We start from the raw sequence: 13627 nt of genomic DNA, 5'->3' as shown, positions 1-13627 counted from the left end.
TTTATAATAAACTGTCACGAATCGGTTCACACGTGTCAAAGCTAAGCTTTTGAAACTGGAATAATGAAGAAATTTTTATTTACGAAAAGTCAGTCCAGAATTTTAGGGCATATTTGAGATAGAAAAATTAGTTCGAATATATCTCAGAGCGCAAAGTTCAGCCTGTTTCTTCTTCACCCAGAAATTGTCTCGTTTATCTAATCCCTAATAATATCTACATAATAGGTACTACTCCAATTTCAACATATTTTCAGTACCTACCTACATGCTTGAATGCCTCTAAAATCACTTCTTCAGTCTTTTAGTAGGTACCTACATAAAAAAGAGAATAGAATGCATGGTCTGTTGAAACACAATAAAATCATACGTATAAAATAATTCAATAAGCTAAATAACATTTATTTCATCATATCATTTTTTTTTTTTAAATTTATGTATCAGCGAAATTTTTTTCCACAGTTCGAGCCTCTTGATTTCATGGTTTGGGTACCATCGATACCTGTAAAGATCGTACCTATTTATAACTTTGTGAATCAATTCCAAACAAATAAATGCAAAAATGATACGTATTACTGAAGCTGAAGTAGGTATTTTGCGTACAAAAACAAGAATATTTCCATGCAGCTGCCTCTCAGATAAGATTAGCTTGATTCAATCCGAGGAAACTGTTGCAATAGCGAATGCAAAAGTGTGATTATGTTGCTTGGGATCTTCATCAAAAACTGAAGCATTTTCTGAGATCCATAACTACATGTACCTACAATTAAATAGTAAAACGCTAACATTATAACCATCTTCGATTACCATACTTCTCCAAAAATCCTTTTAAAAATGAATAAACAGTTAATTCAGTAATCACCAGTGGCGGACTGGCCTATGATGTTACCTGGCGATCGGCAGGAGTCCTAAGACATCAAGAGGCCCCGGGGGGCATGTTTAAACCAAAAAAATATGATAATTATTTTCACTTTCTTTAAATATAAATTTTTGCAAGCTTTCGCCCTTGCATCGCTCAGGCCAGTTTGCTTTTCTTTTAGTTCAAAATCGAAATTTTTTATTGAGTAGGTAGGTACATACATTAAAATTCTAAAATTGTGTTGTCAAAAAAATAAACTCAACACAAAAAACATGTATTTTTTACCTCTTAAAATACGAATTTTTGAAGTTTTTTGCCCTCGTTTCACATTGGGCATCAGTGTTTTTTTTTCAAATTGGTATCGAACTTGTATAAAAATCTTTTAGGTATTCAAATTGTGAGAAATGTTCAAACCGAAAAAACACTTTTTCTGCTTCTCAAATCCAGCTTTTGCTCTTACTTCACTCAGACCTGTTTGTTTTTAAAAGCTTTTGCCCTTGTTTTGCTTGGGTCAATTTCTATCTCTTTTCTAAACCAAAAAAAAAAAATTTGAAACATTCATAAATTCAAAAACGAAAATGACAATTTTTTACAAGCCCTAATGCGAATTATATCAATTGGAAAAATTGCCACTTCATCTTTATTTCACTCGGAAAAATTGGCATTTTTTTTCTCATAGCAAATTTTTTGTCCCCCCCCCCCCCAAACTGTAATTATGTTCATGTCACGTTGACTGATTTTTGTAAAATTGAGAAGACAAAAACAAAAATTAATTGCACAACTTGAATTCAAGTATCCGAACCTGAGAATAAAACAAGAGAGGATACAATTTTGAGGGCTTCATCCAATGCATCCGCCAGGAGCCCCCTGCTGACCCAGTCCGCCACTGGTAATCAGTAATATGCTTGCCAAAAAATTAAAATTTTGCACAAAAAAAATACAAATATTTTGGCCTTGTTTTTTACGTTTTCGACCAAAGTGAATATGAAATTAATAGATATTAGTACAAAGAAAATTTATCAATTCCTTTCAATTCTACATCACCAAAGAAATAAAATTTTAAAATTCCAAAAGAAGGAGAAAATAAACGAAAAATTTCAAAGTTTTACATAAAAGTAAAAAATTAATCCTAAGGTAGCATTTTCAGATTTTTCAATTTTGTAGAAGTGTAGGTTCCTTTTGTTGTTTGCCAGGAAAATTGCATTCATTTTTTTCACTTTTGACAGAAAAGTCAGAAAAAGATAGGTACCTAACCACCAACTCATTTTACCTTGCGAAAATTTGCCACCTATGTAATGCATACTTTGCAAAAAAGCAATAAAAGATACCTAGCGGTAATATCTATTGTATGTACTAGTTACAATGTTGCAAGGTTTGTGATAAGGCCACCGGAAGCCGTCCACCTATATTCGAAAACGTAAAACTATGACGTTTTTCTATATCACAAGGCTCAAGGACGGATCCATACTAAATATGAGGTTTAACCTTAAATCCAAGTTTCATCGCAGGCCTTTCGTAGAAAATTGCAATATTTTGTATGAAATAATTTGGAAATTTCCTCTTGATTGGGTAGGTACTTCCTTGAACGTTTCATCGTGCATAAAAACACCTGTATGTAATAAGAAAACGCAATTAGGTAGGCATATTTTGATATTTTTAAAACCGAGAAGTAAGTATATAGTTGTCAATGCTGTGTTTGAAGATAGAAATAGGTATCTCTACCAGTCTACCTACTCGAAATTCCTCAAATTACACGATTATTCAGTTAGTGATAAATTGAAATGTTGAAACTTTTGACCTTGGTAGTAATGGTACCTACGTTTATCTCCATCTTAAAATTCAAGTGAAACAATAAATAGGTTTCTAAATAAATTATCCGGTTGTACCTTCGGTGAAATAATTATTAGAAACCGATCCAATACTGGCAGAAATATTGCAAGTAGCCATAGCCATCTCGAACGATGCAGTTCTTCAGGGTAAGTACCTATTATTTCGCTAAGTAAATAGGTAATCTAATAAAATATTGTATCGGAAATAATACTGACTTATATAGTACCTCTGTCGAACTTCATTTCGAAAATTATCAGCTGTCGGTATAGCTTTTCTGTAACATTTATGCGAACGAAACATGACATTATTTTTCAGTAGCACATACCTAGACGACTAATAGGTATAAAGGTCATCGAGTCTTTGGAAGCAGAATCTTATGTATACCTATTTTTTCCTCCTAAGTTGCAATTATTAAAATTACGTATTCATAAAATTTTGATCGAAATGATGCACATCTAAAAATAAATAGTTTACCTACTCCAGTTTAAAGTCAAACTCCGAAATACGTAATTCACTCGTTGCATTTTGAACAATATGAAAAATTGCTTGGTTTTTCGACACTAACGGTTATTTGGTATCAGTCATCGTCATTTGGTGCGAAGTAGGTAAGAAGGCATACTTATTTATCGTTTTTTAGTTGTAGATGATTAGGTTTACCAAGTAAACGTTAGCTTGCTGTTGGTTTCATTTCCCGCAAACGTGATAATTTTTCGTGTTAAATTTTTCTATGGAATACTCGTACAAGAATTTGTGCTCGATAGTGAGAAAATAATAATTCCACATGCAGTTGAAATAAGTATAATTTTGCGACGAACTATTTCTTTACTGCATTTAAGAGAGTGTAGCATTTGTTGGGTTTGTTATATAAATTGGTAGGTAGGTAGTAGGTACGTTAGATACTCGGTGTAGATATAAACGTAAGTATAATGTGTTCTGAGTAATCTGGCGGTCCTTTATTGGTTTGTTTACGATTTTTTTAAATTTCAGTGAAAAGTCAAAGTCCATAAAAGTTGCCATAACTAACCTAAGATACACAGGTGCGATAAAATACATAAGGTTTACCGTCAAGGACAAAAACGTTTTGGGATTTGTGCTTCTACAACTCGGAAAAATATAACTGACCGAGCTCCGATTAGAAATGGACGAAGATTTAATTGTGACCACGAAACAAGGAAAACTTTATGGATCGAAAACAATTACAGTGTTGCATAAAACTCCTTGTTATTCGTTTTGTGGCATTCCATACGCAAAACCACCTTTGGATAATTTGAGGTTTATGGTGAGTGTGATTTTTCTACTCGTTCAATTATTTATCATGTTTGCATAAAGATAATTTACCATTATCAGACCTTTCAAAGGATCCTGATTCAATTTGTTCTTTTATTTCTGTCATTGATGAAAATGCTACCAAATAGTATATAATTATTTGGCTTGCACGAGAGGGGGCAAATTTTCAATAACATATACGCTAAAAAAAATTCCACGCTAAACAGGCGTTAAAAAATTGGATTATTTAATTCTTGTACATATTCTTGAATGAATTCACCACATGTGATTCGATTTTCATTCTCTTCTGAAAATTAGGTTCTTATACTATTGACATCAACCTCTTAAACTTTTGAAATTTTCCATTTCCATTTACATTATAACCTACAGCAAAGCTTTAATTTTAGATTTTTAGAATTTTTATGATGAAATCTCGGTAGATCTATTGATTGAGAGATCTGATGTCTATGCCAGACCTTTACTTCAAAACAAAAAAACATTTCATGTGTTAAGTATTTCAAGATAGATCGATACTGATTTTTCATGTTTTTATCCTTGGGGTCTTCGATAAAACGGGGGGGGGGGATCAAAGTTTTGAGTATTTAAATGTTGGAAACTTCAAGCATCGATGCATTAGGTAAATAGATAATAACTAGGGCTAGGATTTTTATGCGCTGAAAAAACAGTTTTAAGCGCTTATAAAAAGCAGTTAAAATGGCCAAAAAAAGCAAAATTATGCGCCAAAAAATCTAAAAAAGCGAAAATAAGCGGTATGTAAGTGCATCGTGTGACATATTAAAATGCAGGCATTTTTAAGCAGAATGCGAAAATCCTATTGAATTTCCTATCAAGTTTGAACTGAATCCAAAAATCATATTTATTTTAGATTTAATTTTTGAACAAAAACATTAAAATGTACCTACAAGTGACAGATTACAAGATTTGGTTAAATAAAAACGAACCGAATCAAAATTCAAACGTTCGTTTGCGAAATCAGAGATAGAAATGTTTTTATTTTTTTTTCAACTAAAATATTTTGAAAGTGATTTTTTTGACAAAACAACAAAAATTTGAGTTTTCGGAACGATTTTTTGTCGTTTTTCTTCAAAATATGCGCTAAAGTACTTAAAAAAGCGCTAAAAAAGCGGTTATTGACCATTTTTTGCTGAAAATAAACAGTATTAAGCGTTTATGGTCTAAAAAAGCAAAATTATGCGCTAAAAAATTTTGCAATTTGGCTTAAAAATTCATGAATCGCAAAAGAAACATTGTTATGCGGCATCTGCTGCAGCGCATTCAGACAAGCATTTGCATAAAAATCCTAGCCCTAATAATAACTTGAAGTCGTAAAAAATTGGAAATTTTTCGAGTTTGAAAGTCCATAAAAATATTTTTAAACGCTGAAGAAAATTCAGTTTTTTTCAAAAGTGAACGTCAAAAGTTATCAAGAAAAGTTCAGAAATAACTCATAACTGGGGGGGGGGGGGGGGCGTTGTGAAATGGTTTGCTTTAGATTTTGATTAGAGCATTTGAAATGTGATTGTTTGTTATAAAAATCTCCAATGAGATTATTTTGATCCAAAAAAGAGTAGATCGCTTTTCATTTTTTCCCCTAAAATTTGATGGATTGAACAAAAATGTTGCCGAAATGATTTCAACGAGACGTAGGAAAAATTTCAAATTTTTAGCTCAATGTTTAACCTACCTACTCAGCGAGAGTTTAAACTTCAAGAGCTGTCAAAATAATAGCATTTTCCCTTCAAAATTTACAATTTTAATCTATCTTCCTGCTTCAGGTGATGCAATTTGAATTCAATAAATAATTTAGTGAACATCAAAAGATCATTTGAACCAAAAAATTGAAATTTCCTCGCGAAATATTCAAAGTTTGAGCAGCTTTCATCAAGGGAAGAGAGGGGTAATAGACATTGCGACCTACTTTGAAAATTTACCACGTATTGTTGAAGTCATTTGGACGTATTTTTCATGAAGTAGGTTCTGTCAAATTTCAAAAAAAAAAAAAAAAAAAAAAAAAAAATAGAAAAAGGACCAATCTGTTTGAAACCTACTATGCGAATCCCAAAATGATGTACATACATTAAATGTTGCATACTTGAAAGACTAATAGGTAATTTATCATTTCAAAGCCACCAGAACCATTCGAAAAATGGCGTGGACTACTGAATGCGACGAAGGAAAAAGACGATTGCTTACAATATTCACATTTTTTCAATATGTACATCGGTTCAGAAGACTGCCTATACTTGAATGTTCATACTCCTGAGGTAAATCTCTTTCTCCTATACTTACCTACCTACCTTTAGCTACCAATAAGAACATTATTAAGTAATTGTCTACCTATATCACTTAAAACGGTACCCACCTACACAGCTATGTACCTATAATTTATTACCTTCTGCATATGATATAATCTCACAGCCTCCTCGCAAAATCACGACACCAAAACCTGTCATGGTATTAATTCATCCAGGAGGAAACGCTTGGGGTTCTGGATCACGAGATAGTTTAGGAAATCCTGACTTTCTCGTACCTCATGACGTAATCCTTGTCACTTTCAATTTTCGTCTGCATGTTTTCGGTAATAAAAATGTATTTTAAGAAATTTAATAGGTACCTATAAATATTTAAGTAGGTATCGAGCTTGGTTTAATTTTCATCGTCGTATGTATCCAGGATTTCTCAGTCTTGGTATTCAACAATGTCCTGGTAACATGGGCCTTAAAGATCAAGTAATGGTTTTACGATGGGTACAAGAAAATATTTCTAGTTTTGGAGGTGATCCAAATAACGTCACGTTATCCGGTTGCAGCGCCGCATCTTGCGATGTTCATTTCCATTTAATGTCTCCTCTTTCCAAAGGTTCAATTTTATCTATACGTGTACTCTCTCATAAATTATAAAAATGTAAGCTAATTATAAAATTTTCTTTGCAGGATTATTCCATAGAGTCATTATGCAGAGTGGATTCGCTGGTAATTCCAACTGGAGTTATATTACTCCCGAATTATCGTACGAAAGAGCAGTCATATTAGCTCAAGAATTAGGCTTCAAAGGAGGTACAAGTGCTCGTAAAATATGCTCGTTTTTAAAAACAAAAACTGCGATGGAATTAACCGAAGGAGTCGGTAAATTGAAAAGTCATATTAAGAATGTAAGTATGGCAAGTGAACATTTTCCTTTAGGTATGCGGATATTTTTTGTACATGGTTATTAAAAAATATTAATCATTTTAGACAAATCCTGAAAAATACGAGGCTGTTCAATTTCTACCTACTTCTGAAACTGTTTCCGAAGGTGCTTTTCTGACAGCTCTTCCGAGAGACTTGATGTACACGATTGAACCTATCCCAATAGTTTGCAGTATGGTTCGCAAAGAAGGATTGATTGCATTTTGCAGTAATACATTTTTCATATACCTAATTAAGTATTTCACCTTCGAGGGTTGAATTGAATTTGACTCAAAAAGGACGTTAAGAATTGATTCTCATTTCTCAAAGAGGCAAAACTTCAAAAAAATCACGAAAATTCTCAAAAATTGTATTTTTAGTTTGAAAATTCAGTGAGGGAGAAGTCTTTTTTTATTATGAGCCGAGAAAATGGAGAAATTTAATCTCAAGAGAAAAATTCCAAGCCCCCACCCCCTGGTTCTTGCTCAGTTTCAAAATGCATTTTTTAAAAATATATTTTAATTTTTTTTCAGCTAAACCTATAGAAACAGTTCGAGGAAATTTAGAGAAGGTCGTCAGAGATGGTTTATCGCTGTATAATATCGATGATAAAACTCTCAAACATATAACTAAAAAAATTCGAGCTTTCTACTTCGGAAATAGAGAAATAAATGACGCCGTATTGGAGGATATTGTAAATGTAAGCGTTTAAATATTTTATCTAAAAAACACATTGATATGAATATTTATACGTGAAAGGGAAAAATACATCAAGGATTTTTTTTAAACAGCTGTTTACCGATTTATGGTTTTGCGAATGGTACGATATGATCAACTACATGGCTACGTTACCAGGAGCCCAACCTGTGTATGTTTATGAATTTGCTTTCTATGGAAAGTTTAACTACCAGAGACGTGCTTATGCTGAAAATGCACCCGATTGGTTGGTCGGTGAGCAAATTTTATTACCCGTTTTATGAATTTGAAACATGGAAAATTTTACATACGAGTAGATATAAAAATATCGACTTTTTTTTTTGAATTATAGGAGCATGTCACGCCGATGATACTTCTTACGTAACCTATTATAAAGCTCTAATTGAATTATTTCGCGAACAAGCAGTTTTTGACGAAAGAGAAGCAAAAGTTATCAAAAACTTGAATATTTTGTTAACGAATTTTGTTAAAACTGGGTAAGAATTGGTTTGGTTTTAAATTAGACAATTATTTTTGAGGTATTACGAACACCTACCTACTTACCTTTTTCTTCAGAGATCCAAATGGAGGAACATTGGACGAAATTGTGTGGAGACCGCATTATCCCGATGATCCAAGTCATGTAGTAGTAGATGATAATTTGACTGTAGTGAATAGCAGAATAAATGAAAAACGTTTCCAATTCTGGGATGAAATCATGAAAGTTATATATGCTTGCGAAAGAAGATTAAAAGAGAATCCTCCTCCGTCACCTTAAATTTAAACTATCTATCTAAAATGTGCCTAAATCTGTTAAATGTTTTCTACTTATTTCAATTGTTTTAAAAAAAATTGTCCTAATTTACACGTACATTTTTTTTTCAAAATAAATTTATTATCAAGGATTCATGAAGTGTCAAAACGTTCTTATTTTAAGTAATATTACACGTCTTCATTCGCTGCATTCAACGTCTTGCATGATCGAGTAATTCTAGGTCTATCAAATAGGTACCTATTAAAATCAGACTTTTTTTTTGCAATAACAGATTATATTTACCTACTTGAATTGTTCTGATAAAATTTCAAAATATTGAAAAGGTGGGTAAATGAAGTTGATATTATTTTTATCTTTCCTGTTTCTCCCCTTTCTTTTTCACCTGAAGAATTATTGCATCGAAAAAAACTATTCAAATTATCGCATTGGTGAAATTTTTGCAGTCGTCATATTTGACTATCCTACTATCAGATAAATTACTATTTTGCGCACGTATTCCATCTCCCCTTTTCCTCCTCCATTGAGTGACATATGTTTCCATAAATTCAAGATAAGTAATGATCCAAGGAACATTCAACTTGCAGGTGGCATGAACCATCCATCAATCAAGTAGAAACATAACCTACCTAGTACCTACACATTACACTACGAATTGACAAAGTATAGGTACCTACCTATATTATTGACTTGGAAAAAATGGGAAATTTTATCAATGTATGTTTGCTTTTTCAGAAATTACCTAGTACGTTTGATTCTGAATAAAATGGAAGAAGATTTAGTAGTGATCACACCTCAAGGTAAATTAATTGGAACCAAAACCACGACTGTGTTATTCAAAACACCGTGTTATTCTTTTTGTGGAATTCCATACGCGAAACCACCGGTTGATGCACTTAGATTTATGGTAAGTAAATGAGTTTTCTAATTTATTAAAGCCTTTCCCTGTTCATTTTATTTTATTTTATTTCAATAGCCACCTGAGCCATTCGGAAAATGGCGAGGAGTACTAAATGCGACAAAAGAGAGGGACGATTGCTTACAGTTTTCACAATTTTACAAAATAATTGTTGGTTCTGAAGATTGCCTGTATTTGAATGTTCATACCCTCGAAGTAGGCTATTCTACTTTAATAATTTTTAATCTCAAATCAGAAGAAATAGGTTTTGCACTCACATAACTATAAACACAACCATATTTGTTTGATTTTTTTAGCCACCTTGTAAAACAAAAACACTCAAAGCTGTGATTGTTTTGATTCATCCGGGTGGAAATTTTTGGGGATCTGGTTCGAGAGAATGTTTGGGAAATCCAGATTTTATCGTTCCTCAGGATATTGTATTCGTCACTTTTAATTATCGTCTTCATGCTTTCGGTAAATGGAAATAGGAAATACCTACTTAAATTAGTTTGACTTGCTCGATTAACAAATTTGAAAGATGGACAGTTTTAGAAGTAGTTCTCAATCCCTCACCCTCACACCCCTAAAATAAATTTTACTATGTACAATATTCTGTCGAATTTTCAACGAAATTGAATTTTCCATTATCAGAACAAAAAATGCTTTTAAAAATGCATTACTGCTTCTTTAATTATTTTTCTGGTGCTAATTTTTTCAAAATATGTACCATAACTTTAGACTTATCTAAGTATGTTATTTTTGCATAGGGTTTTTAAACCTTGGAATTCCTCAATGTTCTGGCAACATGGGACTGAAAGATCAAGTTATGGCTTTGAAATGGGTCAAAGAAAACATTTCGTGTTTTGGAGGTGATCCCAATAATGTAACGTTAGCTGGAACAAGTTCTGGTGCATGTGATGTGCATTTTCACACGATGTCGTCTCTATCCAAAGGTAGGTGGCGAGGTTACTCAAGTCTCAAATTAGTAATTTACCGAGGTACTCGTGTTGAAAAGATATTACATACTTCAACCACCTGACTCTTATTCAGAAAGTTCATGTGCATGTAACTTTTTGGTTCCATATTTAGAAGAATTTTTATGCACGAATTGAAAATAATTAGATTAATCATTTTTTTCGATATAGGTACCTATACCTATCTATATTTTTTGATTTTCCATGTGGAGGGAAGGAAGGGGGAGTTTCTGCCATCGCCGAATTTCGAGTTGAATGACTAAAATTTTCAAGGATTTTTTTTTCATAAAAACCAAGAACTTTTTTATGGTACTCAAAAATTTCTGAAATTTTCAAAAAATTTAAACAGAATTTTCAACATTTTTCAAATTGAAGCCAAAAAGTTTTAATGATTTCCTGATTAAGTTGTAGATAATTTTTAAAAGAAATGTTCTCCACTATCTAGGTTTTTTCCATAAAGTTATAATGCAGAGTGGATACGCGGGTAACGCGAATTGGAGTTACATTACTCCTGAATCATCATATGAACGAGCCATTCTACTGGCCGAAGAGATGGGCTACAGAGGAGGCACATCTGCTCGTAAATTGTGTACTTTTTTCAAATCCAAAAGCGCTATTGAAATAACCGACGCAGTCGGAAGGCTGAAAAGACATATCAAAACAGTAATTTAAATTTCTTGTACTATCAACGAACCAATAATTTAAAAATTCTGAAGTAAGGAATACTGCTATATTTCTGGAGAAATTCCTAGTGCTGACTTTTACTTACAGTCAAATCCAGAAAAATATGACGTTTGCCAATTTCTTCCAAGTGTTGAAATTGAATCAGAGAATGCATTTTTCACAGCTTCTCCAAGAGAACTGATGTTTACAGTTGAGCCAATTCCTATGATTTGTAGCATAGCAGAAAAAGAAGGCCTGTTTGCATTTTGCAGTAAGTAGATACATAAATAAGGGTAAGGGTTGACAGATATTTAATTAAGACAAAAGTGCAAATTCTAAAAGAGTCAAATGAATTTTTTCCTGAAAAGAATCAAAATTTGAAAAATCAATTTTGGGTTTCTAATATGGACCACTTTAAAAACTCAAAAAATAAAGGCTGCAATGTCATAAAAAGTTATTTAATCAATGAAATGACATTAACACTGTTTACTTTCAGCCAAACCCGAAGAACTGATTCGAAGTAACCTGGAAAAAGTAATCAAAGATGCTCTGTCACTTCATACAATAGATGATGGCACAGTGAAGTACATGGCTCAAAGAATTCGATCGTTTTATTTCAACGACAAAGAAATAAACACAGATATGCTTGATGATATAGTGAATGTTTGTATTATAAGCCTATGATTTGTTGAACGAATATTATGCCTCTACCAGAGTTGCGGAACAAAACCGGCAAAACTGTTCAATTTTTTAAAAAATCAAAAACCAATGCCGATAAGTTGTCAAATAAAAAATCGATTTACAAAATATGTACCATTTAAATTTTCAAAATTGGTACATACCTATAAATACCTACCGAAAATCAATACCAAAATTATTTCGAAATTGGTATTTCGATATTTTCATTTTTTTTTTATTTGGCTTTGGCTCTTGCGGAAAAAATTGGATAAAGTTATCATTTTTTTGCCAGTAAGTAATTGTCAACAAATCCTTTTTTTGACTTTTTTAAAAAAATATTCTGGCTTTTTGTGATTTTTTTTCCCTGTATTAATAGGTTTTGTACACGTTTCGTGACTTTTTTAATTACATTTTGATTACTTTTTTGAACTTCGGCGATTGCTAAAATTATCTACTTTTTTTTTGAAAATTGTTTTATCGTTCCGCAACCCTGCCCTCTGCTGCCTAATAAATTAAAGCTAATGGTCATTATTCCATTAATTATTTGCTATCATTAATAGATGTATACTGATTTATGGTATTGCGAATGGTACGAAATGCTCAATTACATGGCCACGTTACCAGCTGCTCAACCTGTGTATGTATATGAATTTAAATTTTGTGGAAAATTCAATTATCAACGAGCTGGATTTGCAAAATATGCGCCCCAGTCATTGAAAGGTAGAAAAAATTATTTGAATTGGAAAAAACTTAGGTATTAATCCTATGAAAAAATTATTGTTTAATCAATGCCAATTTTATTTTAAGGTGCCTGCCATGCCGATGATGGTTCATATTTTACTTATTACAAGGCCATGAGTGATTTAACACGTAACCCAACAATTTTTAAAGAACGAGAAATAAGAGTGATAAAGAATTTGAATATTTTGTTAGCCAATTTCGCTAAAACTGGGTAGGTCTAGGTACCTACTCGTAATATGGTCAATTAATCAATCTATGGCAATTAATTAATATGTACTTGAAAGCAACATCCCTCAAAATTTTATTCCTTCGCTGAAATGTGAAATGATCTCACATGGTCCACCAATTTTTTCTCAAAAATTATAAAACAATAAGAGTTTTCTCACTTTTGAAATTTGAGAAACTCGTGAGTCTGTAGGTATAGTTGAAAAATCCTGAGTCAGAACGTCGAATGAAAATTAACTTGACAAATGGTCAAATCATTTGGAAAATTTTTATGCATTTTGATTTTTTTATTGCAGCAATCCGAATGGAGGAACTTTGGATGAAATTGAATGGAAACCACATCATCCGAACAATCCAAGTCATTTGAAATTCGATGAGCACTTAACTATAGTAAATAGTCGAATAAACGAAGAACGTTATCAATTTTGGGATGAAATTATTAAAATAATGAGAAACAGTGAAAAAAGAATTGCGAATAATTTAAATCCTAAAATGTAAATATAAATATTTCAAAAAAAATTATCAATCATCATTAATGACAAATTTTTATTCAAGATCATCCTCCCCTCTAAAGAGGGGCGACAAAAGTGTATTTAATTAGATAGAAATAATGAATATCTACTTTTGAAGTTTTCGCTGAGGGACGGGGAAATATTTTTTTTTAAATTGTGATTTTTCCCCACATATGTGTATTTTTCCCTTTTATAGTGATTTGAAAAGGAGCTCATCAATTTTTGTTAACGAATTTCAATTTGAAAAATTAAGATACGAGTAATTATGAGTGACTATCAAGTACCTATGGGAACTGTGCATTCAGAAAGCCCCTTTCCACGTTGT

General features: G+C 32.2%; 2 protein-coding genes and 1 long non-coding RNA gene across 12 annotated transcripts; 2 read left to right on the top strand and 1 right to left on the bottom strand.

Annotated features, from left to right (window-relative positions):
* Nucleotides 1-370: 370 nt before the first annotated feature.
* Nucleotides 371-3270, bottom strand: LOC135836389 (uncharacterized). 5 transcript variants are annotated; one of them, XR_010557030.1, is made up of 6 exons: nt 3071-3207; nt 2913-2960; nt 2743-2840; nt 2127-2465; nt 601-757; nt 371-499 (listed from the first exon to the last, which is right to left on the bottom strand). It is a non-coding gene; the product is annotated as an uncharacterized LOC135836389 (long non-coding RNA). The 5 variants fall into 5 exon arrangements; XR_010557031.1 differs by having other exon boundaries at nt 2342-2465; XR_010557034.1 differs by lacking the exon at nt 2743-2840 and having other exon boundaries at nt 2902-2960; nt 3165-3270.
* Nucleotides 2738-8743, top strand: LOC135836388 (esterase E4-like). Of its 5 annotated transcripts, none has more exons than XM_065351198.1 (11): nt 2738-2832; nt 3674-3965; nt 6100-6237; nt 6392-6551; nt 6647-6832; nt 6907-7124; nt 7207-7369; nt 7674-7840; nt 7932-8091; nt 8189-8333; nt 8413-8743. In XM_065351198.1, the coding sequence occupies exons 2-11, from the start codon at nt 3825-3827 to the stop codon at nt 8612-8614; spliced, it is 1680 nt and encodes a 559-aa protein (XP_065207270.1). In that variant the 5' UTR covers nt 2738-2832; nt 3674-3824; the 3' UTR covers nt 8615-8743. The 5 variants fall into 5 exon arrangements, with proteins under 5 accessions (XP_065207270.1, XP_065207272.1, XP_065207268.1 ...); XM_065351200.1 differs by lacking the exon at nt 2738-2832 and adding an exon at nt 3149-3287; XM_065351196.1 differs by lacking the exon at nt 2738-2832 and adding an exon at nt 3152-3291.
* Nucleotides 8744-9226: 483 nt separating this feature from the next.
* LOC135836386 (esterase E4-like) lies at nt 9227-13309 on the top strand. 2 transcript variants are annotated; one of them, XM_065351193.1, is made up of 11 exons: nt 9227-9277; nt 9344-9515; nt 9585-9722; nt 9824-9983; nt 10277-10462; nt 10929-11146; nt 11255-11417; nt 11643-11809; nt 12385-12544; nt 12632-12776; nt 13087-13309. In XM_065351193.1, the coding sequence occupies exons 2-11, from the start codon at nt 9375-9377 to the stop codon at nt 13286-13288; spliced, it is 1680 nt and encodes a 559-aa protein (XP_065207265.1). In that variant the 5' UTR covers nt 9227-9277; nt 9344-9374; the 3' UTR covers nt 13289-13309. The 2 variants fall into 2 exon arrangements, with proteins under 2 accessions (XP_065207265.1, XP_065207264.1); XM_065351192.1 differs by having other exon boundaries at nt 9237-9515.
* The last annotated feature ends 318 nt before the right edge of the window (nt 13310-13627 follow it).

The sequence above is a fragment of the Planococcus citri genome, chromosome 2, assembly GCF_950023065.1.
Source record: "Planococcus citri chromosome 2, ihPlaCitr1.1, whole genome shotgun sequence".
In the NCBI taxonomy this organism is placed as follows: domain Eukaryota; kingdom Metazoa; phylum Arthropoda; class Insecta; order Hemiptera; family Pseudococcidae; genus Planococcus; species Planococcus citri.
This window is presented reverse-complemented; position numbering and strand designations above follow the sequence as displayed.

Coding starts and splice junctions, on each gene's coding strand:
- LOC135836388 (XM_065351198.1), top strand. CDS start 3,825: ATGGACGAAGATTTAATTGTGACCACGAAACAAGGAAAACTTTATGGA. Junction 7,125..7,206: donor TGAAAAGTCATATTAAGAAT/GTAAGTATGGCA, acceptor TAATCATTTTAG/ACAAATCCTGAAAAATACGA. Junction 7,370..7,673: donor AGGATTGATTGCATTTTGCA/GTAATACATTTT, acceptor ATTTTTTTTCAG/CTAAACCTATAGAAACAGTT.
- LOC135836386 (XM_065351192.1), top strand. CDS start 9,324: ATGTATGTTTGCTTTTTCAGAAATTACCTAGTACGTTTGATTCTGAAT. Junction 9,516..9,584: donor TTGATGCACTTAGATTTATG/GTAAGTAAATGA, acceptor TTATTTCAATAG/CCACCTGAGCCATTCGGAAA. Junction 11,418..11,642: donor AGGCCTGTTTGCATTTTGCA/GTAAGTAGATAC, acceptor GTTTACTTTCAG/CCAAACCCGAAGAACTGATT.